Source organism: Populus trichocarpa, chromosome 4 (assembly GCF_000002775.5).
Source record: "Populus trichocarpa isolate Nisqually-1 chromosome 4, P.trichocarpa_v4.1, whole genome shotgun sequence".
Classification (NCBI taxonomy): Eukaryota; Viridiplantae; Streptophyta; class Magnoliopsida; order Malpighiales; family Salicaceae; genus Populus; species Populus trichocarpa.
The window spans coordinates 9,154,837-9,177,526 of NC_037288.2; the positions used below are offsets into that span (position 1 = coordinate 9,154,837).

General features: G+C 33.9%; 2 protein-coding genes and 1 long non-coding RNA gene across 11 annotated transcripts; 1 reads left to right on the forward strand and 2 right to left on the reverse strand.

The window, feature by feature from the left end:
* The first annotated feature begins 3,111 nt into the window (after window positions 1–3,111).
* Window positions 3,112–6,401, forward strand: LOC112327183 (uncharacterized). Of its 6 annotated transcripts, none has more exons than XR_002981262.2 (3): window positions 3,120–3,474; window positions 3,827–3,912; window positions 4,067–6,401. It is a non-coding gene; the product is annotated as an uncharacterized LOC112327183 (long non-coding RNA). The 6 variants fall into 6 exon arrangements; XR_002981258.2 differs by having other exon boundaries at window positions 3,123–3,537; XR_002981260.2 differs by having other exon boundaries at window positions 3,124–3,537; window positions 3,827–5,097; window positions 5,482–6,401.
* Window positions 6,402–6,533: 132 nt separating this feature from the next.
* Window positions 6,534–13,240, reverse strand: LOC7494553 (uncharacterized). 4 transcript variants are annotated; one of them, XM_052452089.1, is made up of 10 exons: window positions 13,013–13,240; window positions 12,134–12,318; window positions 11,633–12,019; window positions 11,298–11,379; window positions 11,037–11,112; window positions 10,653–10,733; window positions 9,586–9,722; window positions 8,694–8,946; window positions 8,411–8,474; window positions 6,534–7,417 (listed from the first exon to the last, which is right to left on the reverse strand). In XM_052452089.1, the coding sequence occupies exons 2-10, from the start codon at window positions 12,255–12,257 to the stop codon at window positions 6,786–6,788; spliced, it is 1,836 nt and encodes a 611-aa protein (XP_052308049.1). In that variant the 5' UTR covers window positions 12,258–12,318; window positions 13,013–13,240; the 3' UTR covers window positions 6,534–6,785. The 4 variants fall into 4 exon arrangements, with proteins under 4 accessions (XP_052308049.1, XP_052308048.1, XP_052308047.1 ...); XM_052452088.1 differs by having other exon boundaries at window positions 11,633–12,076; XM_052452087.1 differs by having other exon boundaries at window positions 12,077–12,318.
* Window positions 13,241–17,530: 4,290 nt separating this feature from the next.
* On the reverse strand, window positions 17,531–22,247 carry LOC7494554 (protein GAMETE EXPRESSED 3). The gene is given in 9 exon segments (XM_024599331.2): window positions 17,531–18,431; window positions 18,513–18,787; window positions 18,866–18,898; window positions 19,270–19,356; window positions 19,470–19,754; window positions 20,466–20,712; window positions 21,017–21,346; window positions 21,515–21,702; window positions 22,110–22,247. Coding segments are annotated over 9 exon segments (2,133 nt in total). The 5' UTR covers window positions 22,183–22,247; the 3' UTR covers window positions 17,531–17,816.
* Window positions 22,248–22,690: the final 443 nt, after the last annotated feature.

Below are 22,690 nucleotides of genomic sequence, written 5' to 3' on the forward strand. Positions count from 1 at the left end.
GTCAGAAATAGAAAGAAAATCCGTTTTTTTTTCCTAGGTTTGGATTTTATTATTCGTGTCAGGTCCGGATTTTAAAATAATTTTTAATAATTATATACTGTTTTTTTTTTCTCTTTTTTATTTTGGAGATGTCCAGGTATATGATTATAACAAGAGCTAAATAGTACGAAAAAATCACTATAGATCAAGAGATTTTTTATTATGAATTGTAATAATAATTTTATTTAGAGGTGATTATTTTCGGTTTGATTTGGTTTTTATAAAAAAAAAAGCAACCAAACCGAAATATTTTTTAAAAAAACCAAAACCGGTTCAAATCGACCGGTTTCGGTTCGGTTCGGTTTTTTAGAACAAAAACCGGTTCAAATCGGTTTTTCCAATTTGACTCGGTTTTTTCCGGGTTTTTTCCGTTTGAGTTCGGTTCGGTTCGGTTTTTTTTGGTTTAGGCTTATAAAACCGAACCAAACCGGTCGGGTTTTTTAAAATTCTAATCGGTTTTTTTACGGTTCGGTTTTTTCGGTTATTTTTTTCTGGTTTTCTTGGTTTAATGTGTTTTTCAGTTTTTTTCTCACCCCTAGTTTCACTTTTAATTTCTCATATTTTCACGACGTTTCTTTGGCTTTCCTTTTATTCCACAGCGAATAGGTGGTACCTGTGCTATTAAAGAGGCGCATGTAACGCTTCTCGGTGGTTAAATATGGTCATCCGCCATCTCACTCGATGCGCAATCATGTCCTCTTCCATATGGCGTGACGCGTGTAGACAGATGATGGTTGAATTACCGTCGGTGATCGATTATTTGCGTTTTTTCTTTCTTTTCTCTCTCCTAACAACTAAAGTGCACAATTATCTTCTTCCTACAACCATGCCAGACTAGCACGCCTGGGTTTGGCAACCCCCGCGCCTGGGTCTGCCAGACCCAAGCGCCTGGATCAAAAAATTTAAAATTTTTTAAAAGCATGATTGGACTGAAAAATATACATTGCCTCATTCAAACATGATTTTTCATTTATATACAATAGAACTTAACTACAAATTCTTTTTTGTTTGTGCATCTTATTTTATAAATTTATTATATTCGAAGAGAAAATAATGGGAAAACAATATTGAGTTCTAAGTGATTTATTTCAAGTCTTAAAAAATAAACTTTTCTCTTTTGTAAACATTATGGATGAAAATATTAATTTTATGTGTTTCATCCAAGTGTTAGACAGTTTTTTAAAAGGTTCAATACTTTTTTTAAATTTGAGATGTTACATAATCTAATTGTCAAAGTTTGTTACAATGAGTTTATTCTACATTATAACTACTAGTATATACGAAAATTTGAGATATATGATCATAAGAGAAAACCTTTGAATTTTTGAATTGATACATTATGTTGTAGGAAAAGAAAATATTGTATATGTAAAAGACTTATTGTCCTTTTGACTATCTTAATTTGTGCAATTTTGTAGATGATTTCTTCACTAAAAAAATGAATGATTTTTAGGGATGTGTGTGGTTAATGTCCCAAAATAGAAGAAATAAATATAGAAAAAGATAAAAATATATTTGGTTAAAAAGACAAAGTTGAAAATATGAAGTAAATATGTTTTTAGAACAATTATATATGAATTACTATATTTTTTTTAAAAAACGCATAGGTTTGGCATGATTGTTAAGCCCAGACGCTTAAGTCATGCCACACCCAGACGCTTAAGTCATGCCAAACAAAGGTACTTGGGTTGGGTCTGGCAACCATTCTACGTTCAAACGCCTTGGGTCAGGCAACTACGTCAAGGCCAAGCATCTAGGTCAAGCAACCACGCGAGGCCCAAGCGTTTTAGGTCTGACAACTATGCCAGGCCCACGCGCCTTGGGTTCGGCATCCATGCCAGCAAAAACGTCGTGGGTCTAGCAACTATATTGGGTCTGGTATTCAAAAATAAGCCCAGACACATGGGTCAAAAATAAAATTCAAAATATTAAAAAATAACTTTGTAAAAGCGAACCTAAATCTATATTTTGAAATTTTAAGGATCAATAAATTGGTTTTATTGAACAAGAGAAGAAGGCAATAAGTTATAATTAATGCTCTGAAGCTCACTTTTATTGTTTAAGCATAGTTATCAAACCCAAGACGTTTAAGTTTAACATGGTTGCTAGGTCCAGGCACTTCGGTCAAAAATAAAATTTAAAAATAACAATGCAAAAACAAACCTAAATCTATATTTTGAAATTTTAAGGATCAATTAATTGGTTTTATTGAATAAGAGAAGAAGATAATAAGTTATAATTAATGCTCTCAAGCTCATTTTTTGTTGTTTAAGCATAGTTATCAAACCGGAAGCGCCTGGGTCTGGCATGGTTGGCAGACCCAGGAGCTTCGGTTAATAATAAAATTCAAAAATATTAAAAAATAACAGTGCAAAAGTGTACCTATATTTTAAAATTTTAAGGATCAATTAACTGGTTTTATTGAACAAGAAAAGAAGGGAATAAGTTATAATTAATGCTCTCAAACTCACTTTTTGCTGTTTAAGCTTAATTATCAGACCCAAGGCGCTTGAATTTGACAAAAAACGGAGTGGAAGTTTAAAAATTAACTTAGTTGATTAGGTTTAATAACTTTATTAAAACATTCTCTATATTTTTAATATTTTTTTATAATTTTAAAAAATTGATATTGACCCGCGCTGGATTGCGTGCCAATATATTAATTTGTATTGATTATCTATTTTTTAGGGATATTTTGATATTTATTATAAATTAAAAAATAAATATTAAGATAGTATTTGAGAGTGTAATAGCGATTGTTTTTCACTTAAAAATATATGGAAATATTTTTTTTGTTTTTTAAAAATTTATTAACATTAAAATAATTTAAAAATACTAAAAATATTAATTTAAAATAAAAATTTTAAAAATCATGAAACGCAGTTTCAATTCCTAAAACAAACTGCCTATAATAGTTTTTTTTTTTATTCCAAATTTAGTGATAAAATTTTATGTTGCTAATTTTATCCGTTTTGGTAAGGCAATTTATTTTTATTTTTTGGTTTTTTTACTAAGAAAATATTATTATCATTAATCTACAAAAGGTTTTAAATTTGTCAATTTCCAATTTCACTACTTATTTCTTTTTGTATGAACCCAAAATTTTATATATAAAAAAATCAGATAAATACTGTGTATTGTGAGGTATTTTATTGTGGATTTATGCAGTGTTTCTCGCCAGAAAATTTGTTGATCTCGCGATATTATGTTCAATTTCTTCTCCTGCTTTCTGTGTCCCCTTCCATTTATTGAGAGGCGTGGTTGTTTGGAGGCCATGATTTTCCTTTGCTTTTTAACTTCTTGGCAGCTAATCTATTTCTTTACCTTCTTCTTTTTTGAAACCAAACAGATAGGGGAAAGACATACGAGAGAGGCTGTTATGGAGAAGAAAAGGATCCAGTGAGAGGGTCTTGCTCTTGCACCAACGATGATGAGGTCGGTGGTGCTACGATGGTGCTTTCAATGTAGATAGGAATCTGTGAAAAAAAACAAAGGAAGGTGTATCCTTTGAAATCCTAGTTTCTCATGATCTTTTTTGATTCCTGGTTGGGAAATTATGGATTCTTTTTTATTTGTTGTTTTTGGTTAATGGGTTTTTATTTCTAGGATATATCTGCACTTTTATTTCGTGCTGGGTTTTAGATTTTAATCTAATTTCTTCTTTTGTGGGATTGTAATCCTTCGGTTTGGGAGCCACTTCTGTGTTATTGCATTAAATTGTTATTGATGTTGCTGGATTTTTTTTTTTTAATGAATTAGAATTGTACTAACAACTCTCTCTATGCAGTTCGTGGGGACTCAGAGCAGAGTTGGAAGGTTACTGCCGTAGTGGCCTTCTCTTGCATCAAAGGCAACATGGCAAGGTTTTGACATGTGAGTTACGTTTTTTGTTGCTCAAGCATCAATTTTTTTTTTTCATTTTTTCAGATTTATCTTCTTCTATTTGGCTGCAAGCTACATGGTGCTGGGTTATTTGTGTGTTTCTTGGGGTTGAAATTTGAATTTAGTTGTTTTTCATCTTAAAAAGGTTTAAAATTTGGAGAAGGAATAGCTGTTGTAGCTTGCTGACTTAGGTATAAGTTGGTTAGGTTGGTTCTTTTGAAGGCATTCCCAAGCTTCTCCATGCCCCTTTTATGTGCAGGTAAGGAATTATATAGCGGTTCATCATGAAACTTATTCACCTCCATTTATGGATCAGACACAGACCATGTTTGCTTCTGGTTTAGGTCCCTGCTTTGAGTTTTTCCAGTTGTTTTGCATCCATGGGTTTAGTGTCAGGGAACTAACTGAATTAGACTTTAAGCCTTTTCCATCATCCATGGGGTAGTCCTTTACTGAGCCATCTATGTGTAATCGTGTTTCGAAAAATAAATTAGTGTTGTGCAGTAGCAGTGTGAATGATAGGAGGCAGATGATAGGGTTAGTTAAGTGTTTTAATTAGTTTGGACTGTCTTCTTTACATGTTGCCCACAAAGTGATTGACGAGGATTTTGAGAGAGATGTGTTTTATTTTAAGTTGTTCCTTGGATTTTATTCTTGCTGTATGTTGAGCTTTTAAGTCCTTTTTTTTTCGGGTTCTTGATGCTCTTAGGGAAAGACATGCTAATTAAATGATGTTTGGGTCAGTGGTGGATGTATGTTGAGCTTTTAAAGTCCTTGTTTCGGGTTCTTGATGCTCTTAGGGAAAGACATGCTAATTAATGATGTTTGGGTCAGTGGTGGATGTATGTTGAGCTTTTAAAGTCCTTTTTTCGGGTTCTTGATGCTCTTAGGGAAAGACATGCTAATTAATGATGTTTGGGTCAGTGGTGGATGAAAGAGACTGTGATAAGACGTCTTTGTGTTTGTGCATTTCATGTTTTTATGGATTTCATACTTGGCTTAAAGATGCTATTAATTTGGTCTTTGGTTATGTTGTTTCGTTGATAGAGATCTATATTGTTTCGGTTTTTGCATGTCATGTTCATGGTCCTTTTCTATGCAGTTGCTTTATAATGGAGCAGCTTCAGAAAAATTCAGTCCTTCACATGACATTAGACAAGGCGACCCTTTTTCTTGGTATATTTTATGTATCTTGCATGGAAGAATTTACTCATTTAATTACATAACAAGTGCATATTAGAAAATGGAATCCTGTAGGGTTGGAAAAGATGGGGCTTGCATTTCACATTTGTTTTTCGTTGGTGATTAAATACTCTGTGGAGTCCTCTGAAAAATCATATTGATGTTATTTTGGGATGCTTAAAGAAGTTGTGTGCCTCATTTGGTAAAAAAAATTGGTGTTTTCAAAACCAATATTTTCTTCCCCAAAAACACTTCTAAACAGGTATCAAATGCAATCAGCAATGTAGATGGTTTTATATTGATATCTGACCTCAAAGATATTGTTGAGAGAGTTTAGAGCAAATTGTCAGCTTTGAAAAATAATCAATTTTTCTGTAGCCGGAGGAGTCGCTCTCTGCATTTTTGTAGTCCATACTATACTGGTGTATACAATGTAGACATCTCATCTCCCCTGGGCGTGTGCGCGAGGCTATTGACAAAGTGCATCAAAGTTTTGTTGGGGGGATACGATAGAGTACATAAGAGTGCACTTGATGAACTGAAGGACTTGTGTCATTAAAGATTATCTGGGGATTAATGACCCAAGCTGATTTCTTAATTTTTTTTTTAAAGATGATATAATGACTTTTAGTCAGTTGGGTTTGGTTCCAAAGAGAGAAGGGTCCATGTCCAATATTTGGCGGAAGGTTTTCTTATAAAGAGTGAGTTGTGGATGGCCGGGGAATGATAGTTGATAAATTTATGGAAGATTAATGGGTGAATAATGTAGGCATTTTGGTTGACATGTTCTACATGATGGAGTTCCAAAGCTTAATAACATGAAAGCTTAATTTTATGATGTAGAACCCATGAACCAGGTGGTGAATTCTCTGTTGTTACAGCCTACTCTTGCATATCCTGTGATGATTGGAGCTTGCTTGATGATCTGTGTTGAAGTATGAAGTGGCCAGGTTTGGAATCTTTTCATGGCTTGCAATCCATAAAAGAGGTTCATTCTTCATTTGACATATTTGTCTATATATAGATCTGCAAGCAGATTGAGGAAGATGTAATCTCACACATCATTCAACTGCCATCTTTTTCCTTGGTTATATCAGGTTCCCTTTGTTGGGCATTACACGGTTAGGCATAATACAACTACTTTTGAGTCTATTCACTATGTAGAGCTTCATGTCAAATTTCTCTTAGTGCTGCTATTTCATTACATAATGAAACCCAACACACCTCAACATTTTTTCTGGCCACAGTTTTATAAACTTTGAACGTTCATAATCAATTTATAATTATTATTTTTTGGTAGAAGTTCACATTTTTTTCTGTTAAAGATTTAATTATTTATCCACCTGCTCGAGCCACTTGACCACTTGTCATCCTATCTTGGCACAATTTGACAGTGCATCAAATCCACGAGATCCTCCAGAGATTCCTGATAAACACAATCTGCAATTTGTATAAAGCAACAAAGATGGATACCAAAATAATTAAACAAACTCCCACCGGAGGAGTATTGCAGAAAACATCTGAACTAGTTACGACCAGCTAGTACTGTGCTATACAACCTTCTCCTGGAGAAAGAAATCGAATGTGTATCTCTAGTCAAGGACTAAAGGGAAACGGAAGCAGGTATTTTACAAGGAATATCGCATCCAGGCTACCTTGTTACAATCACGTCTACTACCCCTTTACCGCCTGCTACGATGGCGATGGCGATCGAATGAATAATCCCGATATGAATAATCCGTGTCATAGTCATCCGGGCTGTTATCAGTCCTGTACCTCGCTGAGCCGATATCCTGTGGCGAAGAACGTTTTCTTAAGGATGAGTTTGACGTGGAACCATGGCTTACAAAATCTTCATGTACCAAAGAGCTCCTTCCTCTATCAGAATTGGACCTCCCAAAGGCAGGAGTCAGATCTCTTGGGCTGTCAGAACTGTAACTAGAATCATAATGACCATACCTTGGAGGGTAACTAGACATGGATGGGCTAAACACCGAATCAACACCTGGAGGCCCATCATCCCTATACTGTCTTTGCTCGTGATGATGCCATCTACCTGTAGCTTCTGAAGAATATTTCAATCTATGCTGCGATCGGTGCCTCCATGGATCAGAACTTGTAGGCCCAACTTCCCAGAGTCTTTGATCTGCATTTTCTGGGATTGCCGCATTTATTCCAGGAAATTCAACTGACATTTTCCTCTGTGGTTCAGGAGGTGGGTCTGTTTCCGTAATCTCCCCATCTTCCTGTTCCTCGTTGACATCCCCATCGGCAAATATTGTGATCCCTGATGGCTGGTCCTCGTCATCGGGATCTGCAATACGAGCATAAAGAGATTATGATGGCAAAAATACTTGTGAATAAATAAAAGCTGCCAAAAACAATGACTTCAGTTATTGGGGATGACAGCCACAATGACAACAAAACAACCTTCACCACCAATAACATGGGGCAATTTGTAGTTATCAAATGGAAACAAAACCGCAAATGTAGTTAATAGCATAACCTGGAATTATCATGATGTTCTGTAGTCTCTTCTTGTATGTGGGAGGTGATTACCTCAAGCATCATTTCTCACATGCTCAATAATCTCTACTGGAGTCCTAACTGCCTTTAATATGCATGGCCTCAAGTTCAAGTTCAGGGAAAACAAAGTTTTGATCTACATTTACAGTAGCAGAGACATTAAATCTAATTGGCTCGGAATATGGTTATTGCCTCCATTGAAAATTCAGGTACTTGTCGGACCAAAATCTCCAAAGAGCAAGAAGATGGATAGTGATAGCTTTCTCTGACCTTAGGTAAATTTGGTACTCACTGTGCACTAGCATCAGCCTATCAGCTTAGGTGAACTATACAACAGCTACAACGAAGCCTCAATCCAAAAACTAGCTGAGGTCAGCTAAAGCTTATTTGAGCTATGAAGTGCAAAATATTTGCAAGAATTTGGAATCGTAATTTTCTTTGGGCTACATTAGCTTTTCTTATCCTTGCTGGCCTCCAACCACACTAGCTTAGATGACATTTACCAAACAAAGTCGGTCACTCTACATTTACAAATCCACTAACATAAATTAAATGAAACTAGGCCTCCAATCCATGCAACAACCAAGGGCAACAGGAGAGAATTTATGTCATGATCCTTGAATACCTTATTCAAATTCTATAAAGGACCACATTTTCCTGGTGTGAGCAAATTGGCAAAAAAATGACAAATCCAAACATAAAGAAGAATACCAGACAACGTAGAAGGAAACCAAAATCAACAGAGCAATATCCGACAAAGAAGTGAAATGGACTGCATTACCTAGATATCCTGGTGGGTATCCCAGCTCTTGCATTCTGTTAAGCCATGGTGGAGGATCAAGTTCCTGCATAACAAATTCCAAAAAAAGGGAAAAACAAATCCCATGAACAAAGTGTCAATACTCTTCAGCTGGAGATCCATCACACTATCTAATCCATGCAATGTGCACTCCTGTACTTGCTATTGTATTTGAGCCAACAAGGCTCTAGCCAGTAGAAACAGGGGGGGGGGGGGGTTCATGTGTGATAGGAGAAACTAATGATACGATGTAGCAAGCTCTTACCCCAAGACCTAGAAGTTTTTGTGTTTCAGTGTCAAGAGAACCTGGCTTCAAACCATCATACTTTCCACCTGAAGAGCTCTGATAATAGCGTGTTGGATTGCGGGAACTAGAATTCTGATTTCGCTTGAACTTGTGTTGTTTGCGAGCATTATTAACAGCAGCATTATCACGAGGTTTAGGGCATTCCTTCAAAGAGTGGTTGTACGAAGCACAGTTATAACAACGTGCAGCATCACCTACTATCTCCAAGCCTCTATAGAAATGGAAGGCAATAGCTAATATATGATAAACAATGTGCAGGAACCCTCATAAAACAAATATATAATATAAGAAGAATCACTGGTTGAATCAGAAAACTGACAGAAGAATAGAATTATAATTAATGAATTACTATGTCTTGACAGGTTGGCACCAGGAAAATTGGCCCCATAAAATCATCAATGGATTATTATCTGATGCAAAATGCAAGATCCTTCTTATATAGATGAAGGATATGAATGCGGCAACTATTCTAATGGGTTGAACAAACTTGAGTTTCTAATGATCTTTCTCAGATCCTCTTTTCATTAAAGTCTGTAATTAGTTACACATTCCAAGTTGCCAATGGAAATGAAAAACAAGGTTATAGTGATTCTCGGTGATAAACACGCATCCACATGGATATCCCTTGTGGTTAACTACTCTCCAATACATTATATTTTGCCAACCCATGACATACAATGCCCCCATCACAATCAAAAAATCATCACGAATGCTAATATCCTAAGTTTTTCAACATACATAGCAATCAACAAGTTTTGAGCAACTTATGAGCATGTCGGACACAAACCAAAAAGGTTATATATTCAAAACATGAAATTTGTGAATGGTACATGAGTCAAGATCAATTTACCTTTCGATGTTAATTGGACCATCTGCTGAAGTCAAACCCAATGCATATCCACGATCATACAGAGGCACATAATTACTTTGCAGAGGAATTATGGCATTGTCCTGCTGTTTCCTTGTTTGGTTTTCAATCCAAAAGGTCTACAAATAAAAAACATCAAATGAAAAACGGATGAAACAGAAAAGGCATGCAATCCTAACTTTTAATCTCTTTTAGAGAATATAAATTCAAAAAAGAAAGAATATCATTGTACTATGATGGCATGGCCTTCACATCTGCTCTACAATGAGTGGAGTGCAGTCATGAGTGAAAATTTTCAGGTAAAAATGGCTTGAGAAGTGTAAAGTAAACTCCAAACCCCATAAAGAAAAGAAGAAAAATCCCACAATTACAAATTGTATAAAAACTGGGAACTCGAACAGAAAATATTTGTACTTTCGTGTATGTAATTTTCCATGGTAATGGATAATGAACTGACCTCCAGAGTGATAACAGTGTTCCAAGTACAGCATGGTTGGCTAATACATGCCTATTAAAATCTTACATTACGAAAGCTCTGTGGTCATTGTTTAGAATATAAACAAGCTCAATATGTGCTTTTTAGATTTTAGCATTAAGAAATAGCTCAAATAATTGCACATCAGTGCATTGAAGGTGCAGTAACACACGCCAGGGATTATCTAAGAACTACATTATCCACTTCCAAACTTTAGGATTCCATATCAAAATTGAAGGGCCTTTTTTTTTTTTTTTTAAGGTCCTTCAACAAATAGCTCGACCAGGGTTCAGGCCATATACCAAAACAGAATCCCATTCACAAGAAAATGAAACTAGAAAATTTATGATGGAAAATATCTTTGCTATATTTTTTCCTTTAACAAAGGTATATAGTTGTAATCCAACTAGCTTTATTAATAATGCAACGGGTTAATTGCATCACAGAAAATACATCCTGAAGCATCTAATGTTGCGAGAACAAAAAGTTCTTCATGATTAATACCTGGCTAGTCCTTTAACTTAAAAACTATATGCATGCAGGATCAAAGGAAAAAAAAGAAGAAGGAAATTACCACTGCAGAGGACTTCACCATGCCAATACGTAAAGCGGGAAAGTAAGTGTCTTCACCAGATTGTAGCATCTCGTCAGAATCCTGAAAGAATGAGATACGTAGTTTAGACAAGTCATTGGTTTGATAAAGAATATGAAGCATCAGAGAAAATAGCAACAGATTGTCAGCATTCACAATAGGATATCTGAAAAATTCTCTTTCTAATGGAAATGTAAGAATATTTACACTAGATTTTCTACCAGTCCACTCTGGATCATGTGGTGGAAATACTTTCCTAACTTTTCAATGGTCAAGCCAAACCAAGCCACCCAAACTAGAAAAGATAAAAAGGTGAAATTTTACATATTACCGCAAATTTAAATAGCAGAGAATATCAAGCCTTACATGAGACGAAGAGTTCTGTTGAGCATGCCACTCTGACCACTGTTGTAACAGTTCCTCAAGCTTTTTCTTGCTAGCTCTGGGAAGAGCAAAACAATCACCAAGGAATTCAACAAATGAGAATCCAAGCTAACTCTAATAATATGACATAATGGCTCCAATAATTCCAGAATGATAACAGTCACAGCTATTCAACAAGAAATCTAAACATAAAGTTTTAAATTCTTGAATTTGCAAAGTTATTATGAACACTTCCACCCTGACCTTGTTAAGGAGTTATACATGACATGCACTGAAGGTTGCTCTTCATTATATGTTATCCTTTTTCTCTTAACACCTGATACATCTGGCATATTGGATTAGGGAAAACATGACCAAAAAGGGAGCAATCAGATTAAACTGCAACTGTAAAAGTGATTTTCATGGATATAACATTCTTCATATTGACTTTCAATTATTAAGGTTATTTGCAGCATATAATTCTGGAAGATAAGTTTTTTTCTGGAATTATGGTCCTCAAAACTAATGGGTCCATCTAGAGTTGAGTTGGATAATATACAAATAAAAGGATTAAGTTATCAGAGGTTAAGAAAGGATACGACTGCCATCAACCTTCTCTTGCTGGATAAGACTTTTATTTTGTGTATCAAGGAAACAATCCTCAACATTCCCTGTGATGCTTGAAATATTTGGTTTCTTAGAAACTATAACAGCATCAACCACTTCAATATTCACTTGCCTAACAGGCGAATCAACCAAATCCATGTCAACTTCTGTTTCCACTGCAAAGTGGACTTCTTCAGATCCAATGCCACGTTCCTCAAGCACCAAATTACTCTGATCTGTTGCAGCTTCTTCAGTTCCAGTATTACCTACTTTAAGCGCAGAATACCCTGGATCGACTGTAACTTCATCATTTCCAATAACACCTACATTGAGCTCAAAACCCTCCCCATTTTTTGTACCTTCATTGTTTCCAACAGCACCTTCATTGAGCTCCACACTCTCCCCATTTTTCATTCGTTCATCATTTCCAACAGCACCTTCATTGAGCTCCACACTCTCCCCATTTTTCATTCGTTCATCATTTCCAACAGCACCTTCATTGAGCTCCACACTCTCCTCGTCATCCTTACTTTCTTTAGTCTCATTACTACCTAGTTGGGAGTGAGAATCACTTAGCCCTAAATCAGATTTCAAAAGCTCATCATTCCCAGTCCCCATACTTGAATTTAAAAGCAGCTTCACTTCTAGCAAATCCACAGACCAAATCTCCACAAATATCCTGCATGAGACAAAACCTATTTACTTAAAATGAAAACCAATATCTATCACCTATGCCTCTGTGTGTGTGCCTGTGTAACAACCTCTTGCAATAAAAAGACTCATTATTTGACTTTTAACTGAAAAGAAATTAAGAATGAAACCCTAATTGAGTATTCACAGAAGCACATATTAATATTTATATCAATAAAATATCAGTCTTGTATTTGCACTATATAAAATAACAATTGAATCTAAAACAACAAAACAAAACAAAGAAACCGCAGTAAAGCCGGAAGATTTGGAAACGGAAAACAAATAAAGAGCAAAAATGGTTCATCTCAACTAATCTAAACCAATAATAGTCTAAAATTTACCAATTAAAAAAAAGAATTCTTGATTCCAGTAGCTAAAAAAATAGCATTAGTCACTAAATTTATAAAAAACTATAGTCACTAAATTTATAAAAAAACTATAGTCACTAAAAGAAAATAAATACTTGCAGTTACCAATCAATAAATTTCTAATTTCTACAACATAAACAACAATGCTCCAATGAACTCAATAATTAATGTCAAACAAACTATAACTCAGTCAAATTAACCATCTTAACAAGAAATTAACTCGCAAATTTAAGAACAAGAGGAAAAATAGAGAAAAACAAGCTAGAGAGAGAGAGAGAGAGAGGGAGTAATAGTTGTTTTCTTCTGATTTACCTGAATTTTCTCAGAAACCAATCAGGAAATACAGTGTGAGACAGAGAGAGTTAGGGTTTTGGAAGTGAGGTTTGGTTCAGTTATAGTTACAGTTACACTTGCACACACGAGTGCATAACTTAACAAAAGAAGCAGAAGCTGAGGCTACCCAATTTTTTGGATCTGTATTTTATTTTATTTTTTAATTTTCGGTTTCTACGAAATGAGCAGCCTTTTTTTTTTCCCCCCTCTTCTATTACCTAATTATTTGACACGGAGAGGGATATAAAGAGAGACGATGGTATGCTGCAACGCGGTGTATATTAGGCTTTTTATTTTCTGGTATTTGGAAAAGATGTTGCTTTCTTGTGAAATCCTAGCTGTCCGCGTGGCGAGGGACTTTATTAATTTTAAAGAAGTGGCTGTTTGTTTTTATATTTTAAAAATATTTTTTAAAAAAATTAATTGTTTTTATTTTTTTATATTTTAAATTAATTTTTAAATTATTTTAATATATTGATATCAAAAATATTTTTTAAAATAAAAAAATATTATTTTAATACATTTCCAAATAAAAAATATTTAAAAATTAATTATTACCATACTTTTAAATACTTCTAAAATCACATGTTGGTATCAGTGTTATGAAATCGGAATAGCATGGTGGCTCAACATGAGACCTGTTTGGGTTAGGTTTCATAAAAAAAAGTTTTAAAGAAAATTAATTCATTATAATCTAGTTAAAAACATGAATTTACTTGTGACAATCTCAAAACTAGTTTACTTTTTTTTTTTCAATTTATTTTTATACAAAAAGATTTTTTTTATTTTTTTCTAAGACCGAATCCTTTTTTTATTAACCTACCTAATCATGACTCAAACACATCTCATTAAATAACTATGATATAAATGATTTTAAAAACAACAAAATAAACACACACAGACATAGGCTCGTACTATGTTGTAGGTTTGTATTTTTTTTGCGAAAAAAAAATGTCTAATGCCGTAAACATGTTTTAAAAAAATAGTAAAAAAATGACTTAGGTTATAACCCCAATAAAGTTTAATAAATTGATTTTATTCTAATTAGATGATAAAAAAAATTAACAATGATAATAAGTGAACAAATTTTTTCTTTTTTTAAAAAAAGACCACAACAACTTGGAAAGAAAACATTTGGAAGTACATAATTAAACAAAAAAAAAGACAAAAAAACTTAACATGAGTCAACTCAAGGTAGCGTGATAGACATATAACTTGGATAATAAGAGGCAAGCTAACCATGTTTAACCCACAAAAAATGTGGCCTAAATTATGAGATTGAGATAACCCGATATAAAAGAAATTGAAGAAAATAACAAAGTCAATTTTTTTTTTAAAAAAAACTAATGTCAAATGATGAAATTAAAAAAGAAAATAATCCAAGAAAAAGAATGTTGAACTACATTAACTTTAGAATCTTGTGACCTGGGTCATTAGACAAAAAAAAACATACATGAAAAAACTATGAAACTCAATTCCTAACAAATCAAATGCAAGAGGATGAAATTGAAAAAAATAATAATCAAGTACACAAATATATCTAAAATAAAAAATAGCAATTAAAAAAATAAGAGTGAAAATTAAAATAAAAAATAAATCAGAGGGCAAGAACAAATTTTTAATTGGAGGGTTAAATTGAAAAGAAAAAAATAATAACAAGAAAAAAAAGAATGAGAACCAAATTAAAAAAAAAATGCACCATGAACTTGGATTGAATGATGAAGTCGAAAACAATAAATGTTTTTAGAAAAGCACTAAGACAAAAATCAGATATTAAAAGAAATAGGATAACATTGAAAAAAAAACTATATATAAAAAATTAGAATTGAAAATAAATAAAACCTTAATAAAAAAATCAATGACAAAAATTAGAAATCTAAAGAATAAGGACTGAAGTTGGTATATCAAAAACAAACATGATCAATCTATATTTTTAAGGATAAGAGAGAGAGAGAGAGAGAGAGAGAGAAGGTCAACCGATGACAAACCATCCCATCGCTGCCTACAAGTACCACACCGGGAGGAAAAGGAAGTGGTGATTTATCCAACAACACGGTGGAATAACATTTTCTTTTATTGGGAGGTGCCTCACACACTATTTAAAAGGCGTGCACGTCTCTCACACCCTGGTATGTGCACTGTACAAACTAGAAGATGTTTCAAATTAATTAATATTTAATTGATGCTAAAAAAAAAAATACTTGATTATCCTGATAATTACATAAAAACCTAAATAAAAAGACTAAAAGACTCTTGAACCTTTAGTTTAATTTTTTTGATCTCAATGGCATACCTATCAATTTTTTGTACATGATTAAATGAAAATACATTTATACCCCTTTGAACTAGTTTATATTTTATTGATTATGATGACAATTAAATTATTTTACTATACTTAAAAAGATGAAAAATGAGTGTTTTAGGGAAAAATATATTTTAGCTGTGTTTGGTAATGTTGTTCAACCTGCTTTCAAATTATTTTTCTCTTAAAAAGTATTAAATTGATGCTTTTTAAGTGTTTCTGATAATTTTGATATATTGATATAAGAAACAGTAAAAAATTATAATTTTAATGTATTTTTAATTAAATTATTTTTTATAAAAGCAAACTACAGTGCACAAACTATCTAAATTAAACTTAGTACTACCAAAATTAAACTTAGTATCCTCCACTTTATAAATCCACAAACAATTATATATTAGTAGATGGGATCTCTATTTTTATTTTTATATATTGTTTGTTTTTGTTTTAAAAATCATATTACCTATCCTCCTAAAAAAAAGTGGGGTGAACCTAACTCTTTTGCTGTTTATATGAACCATTTTTTTTGCTACCCTCATTTTTATTTTTATTTTAATTGAATTTCTTTTAGTTTGTTTTTTAAAATTTCATCCTTCAATATTACATTAATTTTGAATTAGTCTTTATAATTTGTTTCGGTTTGCTTTTTATGATATTATCTTGGTTTCAAGTAACACATTCAATATTTGGTTGGTACTTAATTTTGTAAGCGTCTATTTTTATTATCATATCATTAAGTAAAAAAATAGTTAAAAAAAAACAAAGTTGTTAAACCTAGTAGAGCCCATGATTTGTATCGCGAGTCTGGTAAGTTAAGCTTGAAGCCTGAGTCGATTTAATATATCACTGTCTCAGTATTAAAAAAAATATATCATCTTAACATTTTTTTTTAAAACCAAATCATACTTTTTACCCATTGTCTGAGTTGTCTTTGAACCTACAAAGTCGATTAGGTCATATTACGGTAACTCCTATGCAGATTAATTTTAAACCCAGGCTAGAATGAGAGTTAGGTTGAGAGGTTTTGAGATTGACTCATTGGGTTAGACTTTTTTTTTCTTCCTTTTTTTTTTTTTATAAAAATTCCATCTTCCAAATTTTCTCTTTATGATTGAATCCTTTTTATCTTATTTTCTTTTAAAGTTTATCTTCAATATTTGGTTGATTTTAAATTGATCTTCATAATTTATTTTGGTTTATTTTCTCTGAGATTATTGCAGTCTCAAACAAATATCTCGATATTTGATTGATACTCAATTTTACGGGTATCTATTTTTGTTATTATATCATTAAGTTAAAAATAATTTTAAAAAACAAAGTTGTTAAACCTAGTGGAGTCCATGACTCGAGTTGTAGGTTTAACATGTTAAGATATGAAACTTGAATTGATTTAATATATTGTCATTTTAATATTTAAATAAAAAGACATCACCTTCAATTTATCTTTAAGTCAAACAATGGTCTTTATTGATTATTTAGGTTGCTTTTAGACCTACCAAGTCGATTAAGTTATATCAAAACAACTCTCATACGAATTAGTTTTAAACTCAGACTAAACAAGAATTCAGATTTAAAGGTTTGGTTTGAAGGTTGACCTACTAGGTCAAATTTAATAACAATACCAAATGAATCCATGTGAACTTGACATTTTCTTTCCCATAAAAAAAAAAAAAAACATAGATCTAACTTGTATCATAACACAAACCACTAAACTAGTAAAACATATATACACTGAGAAGTATTTATAGAGTATCGGAGATGTTTTCCCAGACAGAATATTAGTGAAATAAAAATCGAGCCTACCTACAATCTAACTCAAAATTCTCTGTAGGAGTTTTATTCAGTCCAATCCAAATCCAATGTAGCTGCTATCTTTGGCTGTGACATGTGGTAGCATGGACTTGTAATGCATTATTAGGAAGCCAACATATATGAAGAGCTTTTTTCTTAAATACTAGAATCCATTATTTCTGTCCAACTTAAGAAACGAAGTTATTCTGTGTCCTTTCAAGGATGAATTTAAAATAAAAAAGAGGATTTAGAACCAACTTTTGATGGAAACAAGAAAGAAGTAAAGGAGGACTGTTTGCTGAGTTGAGAAGGCAAGCAAGGAACCTAGCAAAGTAGATCTCAAGATTTAGCTGCTCTGATGGGCATAAAGTAAGATCTCCAAGACTCTGTTGGAAGAGGTCAAGAATTCAAAACGTAGAACTCTTTATATGCAAGTGCAGCAGCTATAAGCTGCTCTTTCAAGAGCGAAAGAAGAATCACTTGGACTATCAAAATCAAAACCAACAGTTTTCAAGCTTGAAGTGAACATTAATTTCACCTATTCTTACTTCCAATATACACGAATTTGCTTAACATGTCTGCATTAACCTCTGAAGACAATCGCTACAGATGTTGCAGGACTATCAAAGGCTGTCTAGCCTTACACATGTATAAACTTCTCTGTTGGCATATTGCACACCTGTCTGCAATCTAGTTAGTTGAAGACAACGTCTTTCTTCTCTTTAACCACATGCTTCTAGTTCTGCCACTGCCTGTTGCTGATTCCACCACTTTCCCCTCATCATTCAACTCCTCTTCTGTCAGCTCTTGCTCCATAAAAAATGGATTGGCATACCTTTTTGAGCTTGATGTTGGCTCTGATGAACTTCTATGGTAGCCTTTCTCAAAGATATCATCATCACTTGAACTTTCTGTTTCAACAGGTGCTCTTGCCTTTCCCTTTCCCTTAGCTGAGGACTGGTTCTCCTCGTGAAAGTCCCGGTCAGAATCTTTCTCTTTGCTGCTTTCTCCAGAAGATGTATTACTTAGTGTGTGAAAAATAGTGACGCTTTCTTTCCTTGCACTCTGAAAAGAATAGCTCCTTGATTTCCCATCATATACTGGAAGGAGAGACTCTGACCGCAAGCCCTTTCCATCCCTACCTAAACTGTATGTTGTTGAGAGCTTCCTTGATATGCTCTCTCTTTCTCGTACCAAATCCCCTATTTCTTCAATGACTTCATGAGCCACTGCTTCGTTTGCAGCCTTCTTCTCGAGTTGCGTGATTGTCCTATCAAATTCTTTCTTCTTAAGTTGGAGAGAACGCTGATAGGAATAAAAAAGGTCACCACAATATAATAACATGGAAGAAGTCAGCAAAGGATAGAAAGGAGTGATTGATCTTACTCTCTTTTCAAGGAAACTTCCCAAGCCTTGATCTTGAAGCTTCTTTTTCGTCCAAAATATGCAGCAGAATCGTACAAGTCCAGCTAAAATTACCAAGAGCATGGATTCAAGTAACAAGAACAGCAGTATTGTCCTTTCATTACCTGAAAGAACGAGTAATATTAATTAGCTTTTTTCAAGTGTTGTGTTTCTACTCGGAAGAATTTGCGTCTTGCCTGTGTAGATACTATGATGCCTGGGCCTTGCTTGTGAGCAAGTAGATAAAAGCTTCTGATCTGGAAACAAATAAATGATTACATTCTATTCACATTACGAATGATAAAAATTGAAAAGAGAGTTGCAAGAACAATTACGTTTGCTACGGCAAGGCAGTGGTTTGCCAGTCCCTGCAGCATTCACAATCACAAAAGCTGAGACATGACTCATATAAGAGCTTATTATCAAGTTCAAAAAACTTATTATATGCAAATGTCTATATACATTTGGTAACTAGTTCCACTTCAGTCACAACATTCATAAACAAACACTTGAGATTTTAGGATTACATAGAAAAATGATGCGGACTACAAGATCAAGAAGTGGGCTTTAAACCATCAGATGCTCAGTTCTCTTAAAAGGGTGACACGCTCTTGTAGAAAGTGTTAATATAATGATGATCTGGATTTCCCTTTTCTTTTGAAACAACAGATTAATTACACATTCACAAGGCCAAATAGTTTCAGACCTTGGCACATATGCTCTGTGAATAGAAACTTACTTGAAGCAGCTATAAAAGAAAGAAGAAGTCCCTCATCCAGTACAAAGTTTTTCAGATCACTTTGAGAAAGCATGGATGAGACTTTACCTGACAATCAAAATATGAAAGCATTTGGAGTTACTAAGAAATAGATCATTATAAGAGAACATTGAAGCTAGATGAAATTCTAAGAAATTATGCCACATGAAGACTAAAATTACCAGGATAGCTTTCAGACCAGTGGATCACACCAGTTGCTGGAACCAACATAGTGAACAGTACACCTTTTGGTTTCATTGCTGAGACACAAGTAGATTCACCAACTGTGTGGACAACTTTTCCTTCCATCTCAGTCTGGGACATATAAACAGCATTGCCGGAGCAATCTAAATGTGGGCTTACTTGAATAACATAATCTTGTTCAGATGCTTTTGAGTATTTCTTTAGGGCTCCGGTTGGTGAGATTGAGTACAGGAATCCATCCAGTGAACCGATAGATACCCAACCTGTCATGGCATTTATGCAACAAACAAATTGATGTTGTCAGTTATGACAGCAGTCCAAATTTTTGACGAAGTTCATATCAATTTCCCCGAGGATTACTGATGACTTGAATCCAAACTAGACATTTGTTTGATACCAGTGTACCTATCATATTTAAGGTATTCACTCGTATGATGACTGGAAACAGAAGCATGATACTCATGTTGGAATGTCCAACGTTATCTCAGATTAAGTGAAACTAAGACTATGTTTTTACCACCAAGAGGCACAAATTCATATTAGGAGGTGAAAAGGTCTTAGAATGAACAGAAAACAGACAGAAGCAAAAGAATGGAGGTGTTAATAGGAAACTGCAGATAGACTTGGATGATAAAAGTGCTTCAGCATGTGATCCAAGAAACTGGAATTTCTGGCTTTACACAGAATATTTTTAATCTAAACTTGTCCTGCATTAAGACTATCACTAACTTCTTTGTATTTCCTCTGCCACTGCTGCCTAATCCAACCCCATAATATTTACCTATTTGTGGCACAAAGTCATTCTGATCTTTATCTAGCAGCAATCAGTCCTTAAATATGTCAGCACACCGCGCATAAACTCTGCTTTTGATCAATTTTGGCATCTAATTGATCTCAAATTAAGACTATGATATAACAGTTAGAACAACTCTTCAATTTTATGTAAAAAGAAAAAAGAAAAACTACAGATTTACCATTGGAGTCCACAACCGGTTCGCATTCTGCTGAACCTAACGGTCCAATACTCGTCTGCCACAAAATATTACCCTTCAAGACATCTAGAGTCAACACAAGTGACAGTGGGGGTACTGTCACATACAACCGGCCATTGTTTCCAGGTGTAACAGTGAAGTTTTTGTCAAATGAGCTTAGATCCTGAACCCAATTAAAGTGAGGGCTACGAAGAGACAATGAATATAATTCTCCTGCATTATTTGAAATCTGCAAGTGCAAAACAAAATTCATGTCCATAAGCTTAAGATGTGCGCAAAAAGGACTAATCCTGATTCATGCATTATAAAAGAAAGAAAGAAAGAAAGCTTGGAGAGTGCTTGAAATCAAAGAAAGCCTGAAACTTAACATTCACATGCAATTCTGCTAGAAAAATTAGCAAGTTACTTCGGCAAGGAAATTGTTGTGTATGAACAAGAGCATGCAGTATATATCAGTGTAAGCATTGTGAAGCAAAGCACTATCAGTGCAAACATTGTGGAGAAACGTTGCTCAAAGCTGTAGTAAACCTTACATATAGACTAGCCTCACATCGATCAACCACAGGAGATGAACTGAAAGAACAATCTTTTACACCTTTTCTACAACCTAAACTGTATCCATACTGGTAAAGCACAGCTCCAGCACTCCAGTGTAGCTTCCCATGCATCTCATAAGCAAATAGTCCTCGGTTCTTAATATTGATAAATACAGACGAACTCAATGTACTCGCTGCAAGCCCGATGATATCGCCTGCTCCTGCTTGACCTTTTTCTGGACCAAAGAAAACTTCTACTGCTGGTGGAGAAGATCTAACATCACTAAAATTGATTCTCAAAACTCTGCTCTCTGCAACCAAATATAGCTGCCAATAAAATTCACAAATCAACAGACATAGAACACTATGGCTTTTAAAACATCACTTATATGGTGCACATCTCTACCAAACAATCATAGGCAGAAACCTAAAAACAACCAAAGTTTTATCTGTGATTTCTAAACATGCCCTCTAAAATTCAGGAAAACTGCTTACCTTTCCTACAGTTCCATGAACTGGAGCCATGCTTGCATTGCAAGCATAACTCAAATATGAGGTCCAAGCAATAGACCCATTACTTTCAAACGCATACAAAGTCTTTTCACTACAAATGTAAATCCTTCCATCCTCTCCAATAAGAGGCCTTGAAAGCCTTAAATCAGTTCTTACTGAAGGCCCTTCACCTGAAAAAACAATTAGGTTTCGCATTAGAAAGTATTTCTCCAGTAATACAATGGCAACCATTTGCCAAGAAATCAATCACAAGCATCATCGTGTTTCATCAAAATATTGCTCTAATTCAAGCCGCTTCTTTTATCTCCTTGGAGCATAGCAACCATGTAATTATTTGATGATCACCGAATCTTGACAAATGGAGATTGTACTTGGCACATTTTCTCATGAACCCAAAATTATTAAAAAAAAAAAAAAAAAAACTCAAACCAGGGTTGTGCAGTTTATCATACTTGAAACCTTTTAACTTGTCTCATTTTTTTTCTAGGCAACCACATAAATTTAACGCAAACAATTAGAAAATAACAATTTGAACATGTTTTCGAGACATAAATTAGGGGGAAGACAGAATACTCACGAGGGTAATTTTGTGATTCTGTGAAAACTGAAGCGATAACTAGCAGCAAGAAGAGAAGAGTTTCAACTGCCATTGAAGAGATTGCTGAGAGGGATAGAGAGAAATTGAATTTATTTTATGGTTTTAAAATCTATGGTCGCCTACAAAAATAACGGTTACATAACTGCTGGGTTCGTGGCGGGAACAGCACAACCGGCCGGTTTTCTCCCAAATGAGATGTCTTGGAACGTGCCACGTTTCCCAAGTCTTCAAAATCTTTAAATTCATCCCTTTTATCCATTCTTTTTTAAGAAATAAAGAGTGTGACAAATAAACATAGTTGTGTAGGAATAACATGAAAAAAAAACATTAGGTTATTAAGTCAATCTATGTATATTGTATTAACTTGGCCGATTATTTTTATTAAAACAATATTATTTTGTTATTTAAAAAAAAACTATTGGTGGTAATATCATCATGTCTAAACTGAATTTTAAAAAGACCTATATAACTTAGATATAATACAATGCATGATAAAGAGATTTTATTAATAAGAATTCACACACACACAATAATTAGGATTTTTTTTTGAAGATAGAAAT

What these genes read in the sequence shown, in the direction of transcription:
- LOC7494553 (XM_024598897.2), bottom strand. Translation starts at nt 12,257, where the DNA reads ATGGGGACTGGGAATGATGAGCTTTTGAAATCTGATTTAGGGCTAAGT. An exon ending in TGGTGAAGTCCTCTGCAGTG is followed by an intron (nt 9,723 to 10,652) that starts GTAATTTCCTTC and finishes TTTTATTTGTAG; the next exon opens with ACCTTTTGGATTGAAAACCA. An exon ending in AAAAACTTCTAGGTCTTGGG is followed by an intron (nt 8,475 to 8,693) that starts GTAAGAGCTTGC and finishes TTTGTTATGCAG; the next exon opens with GAACTTGATCCTCCACCATG.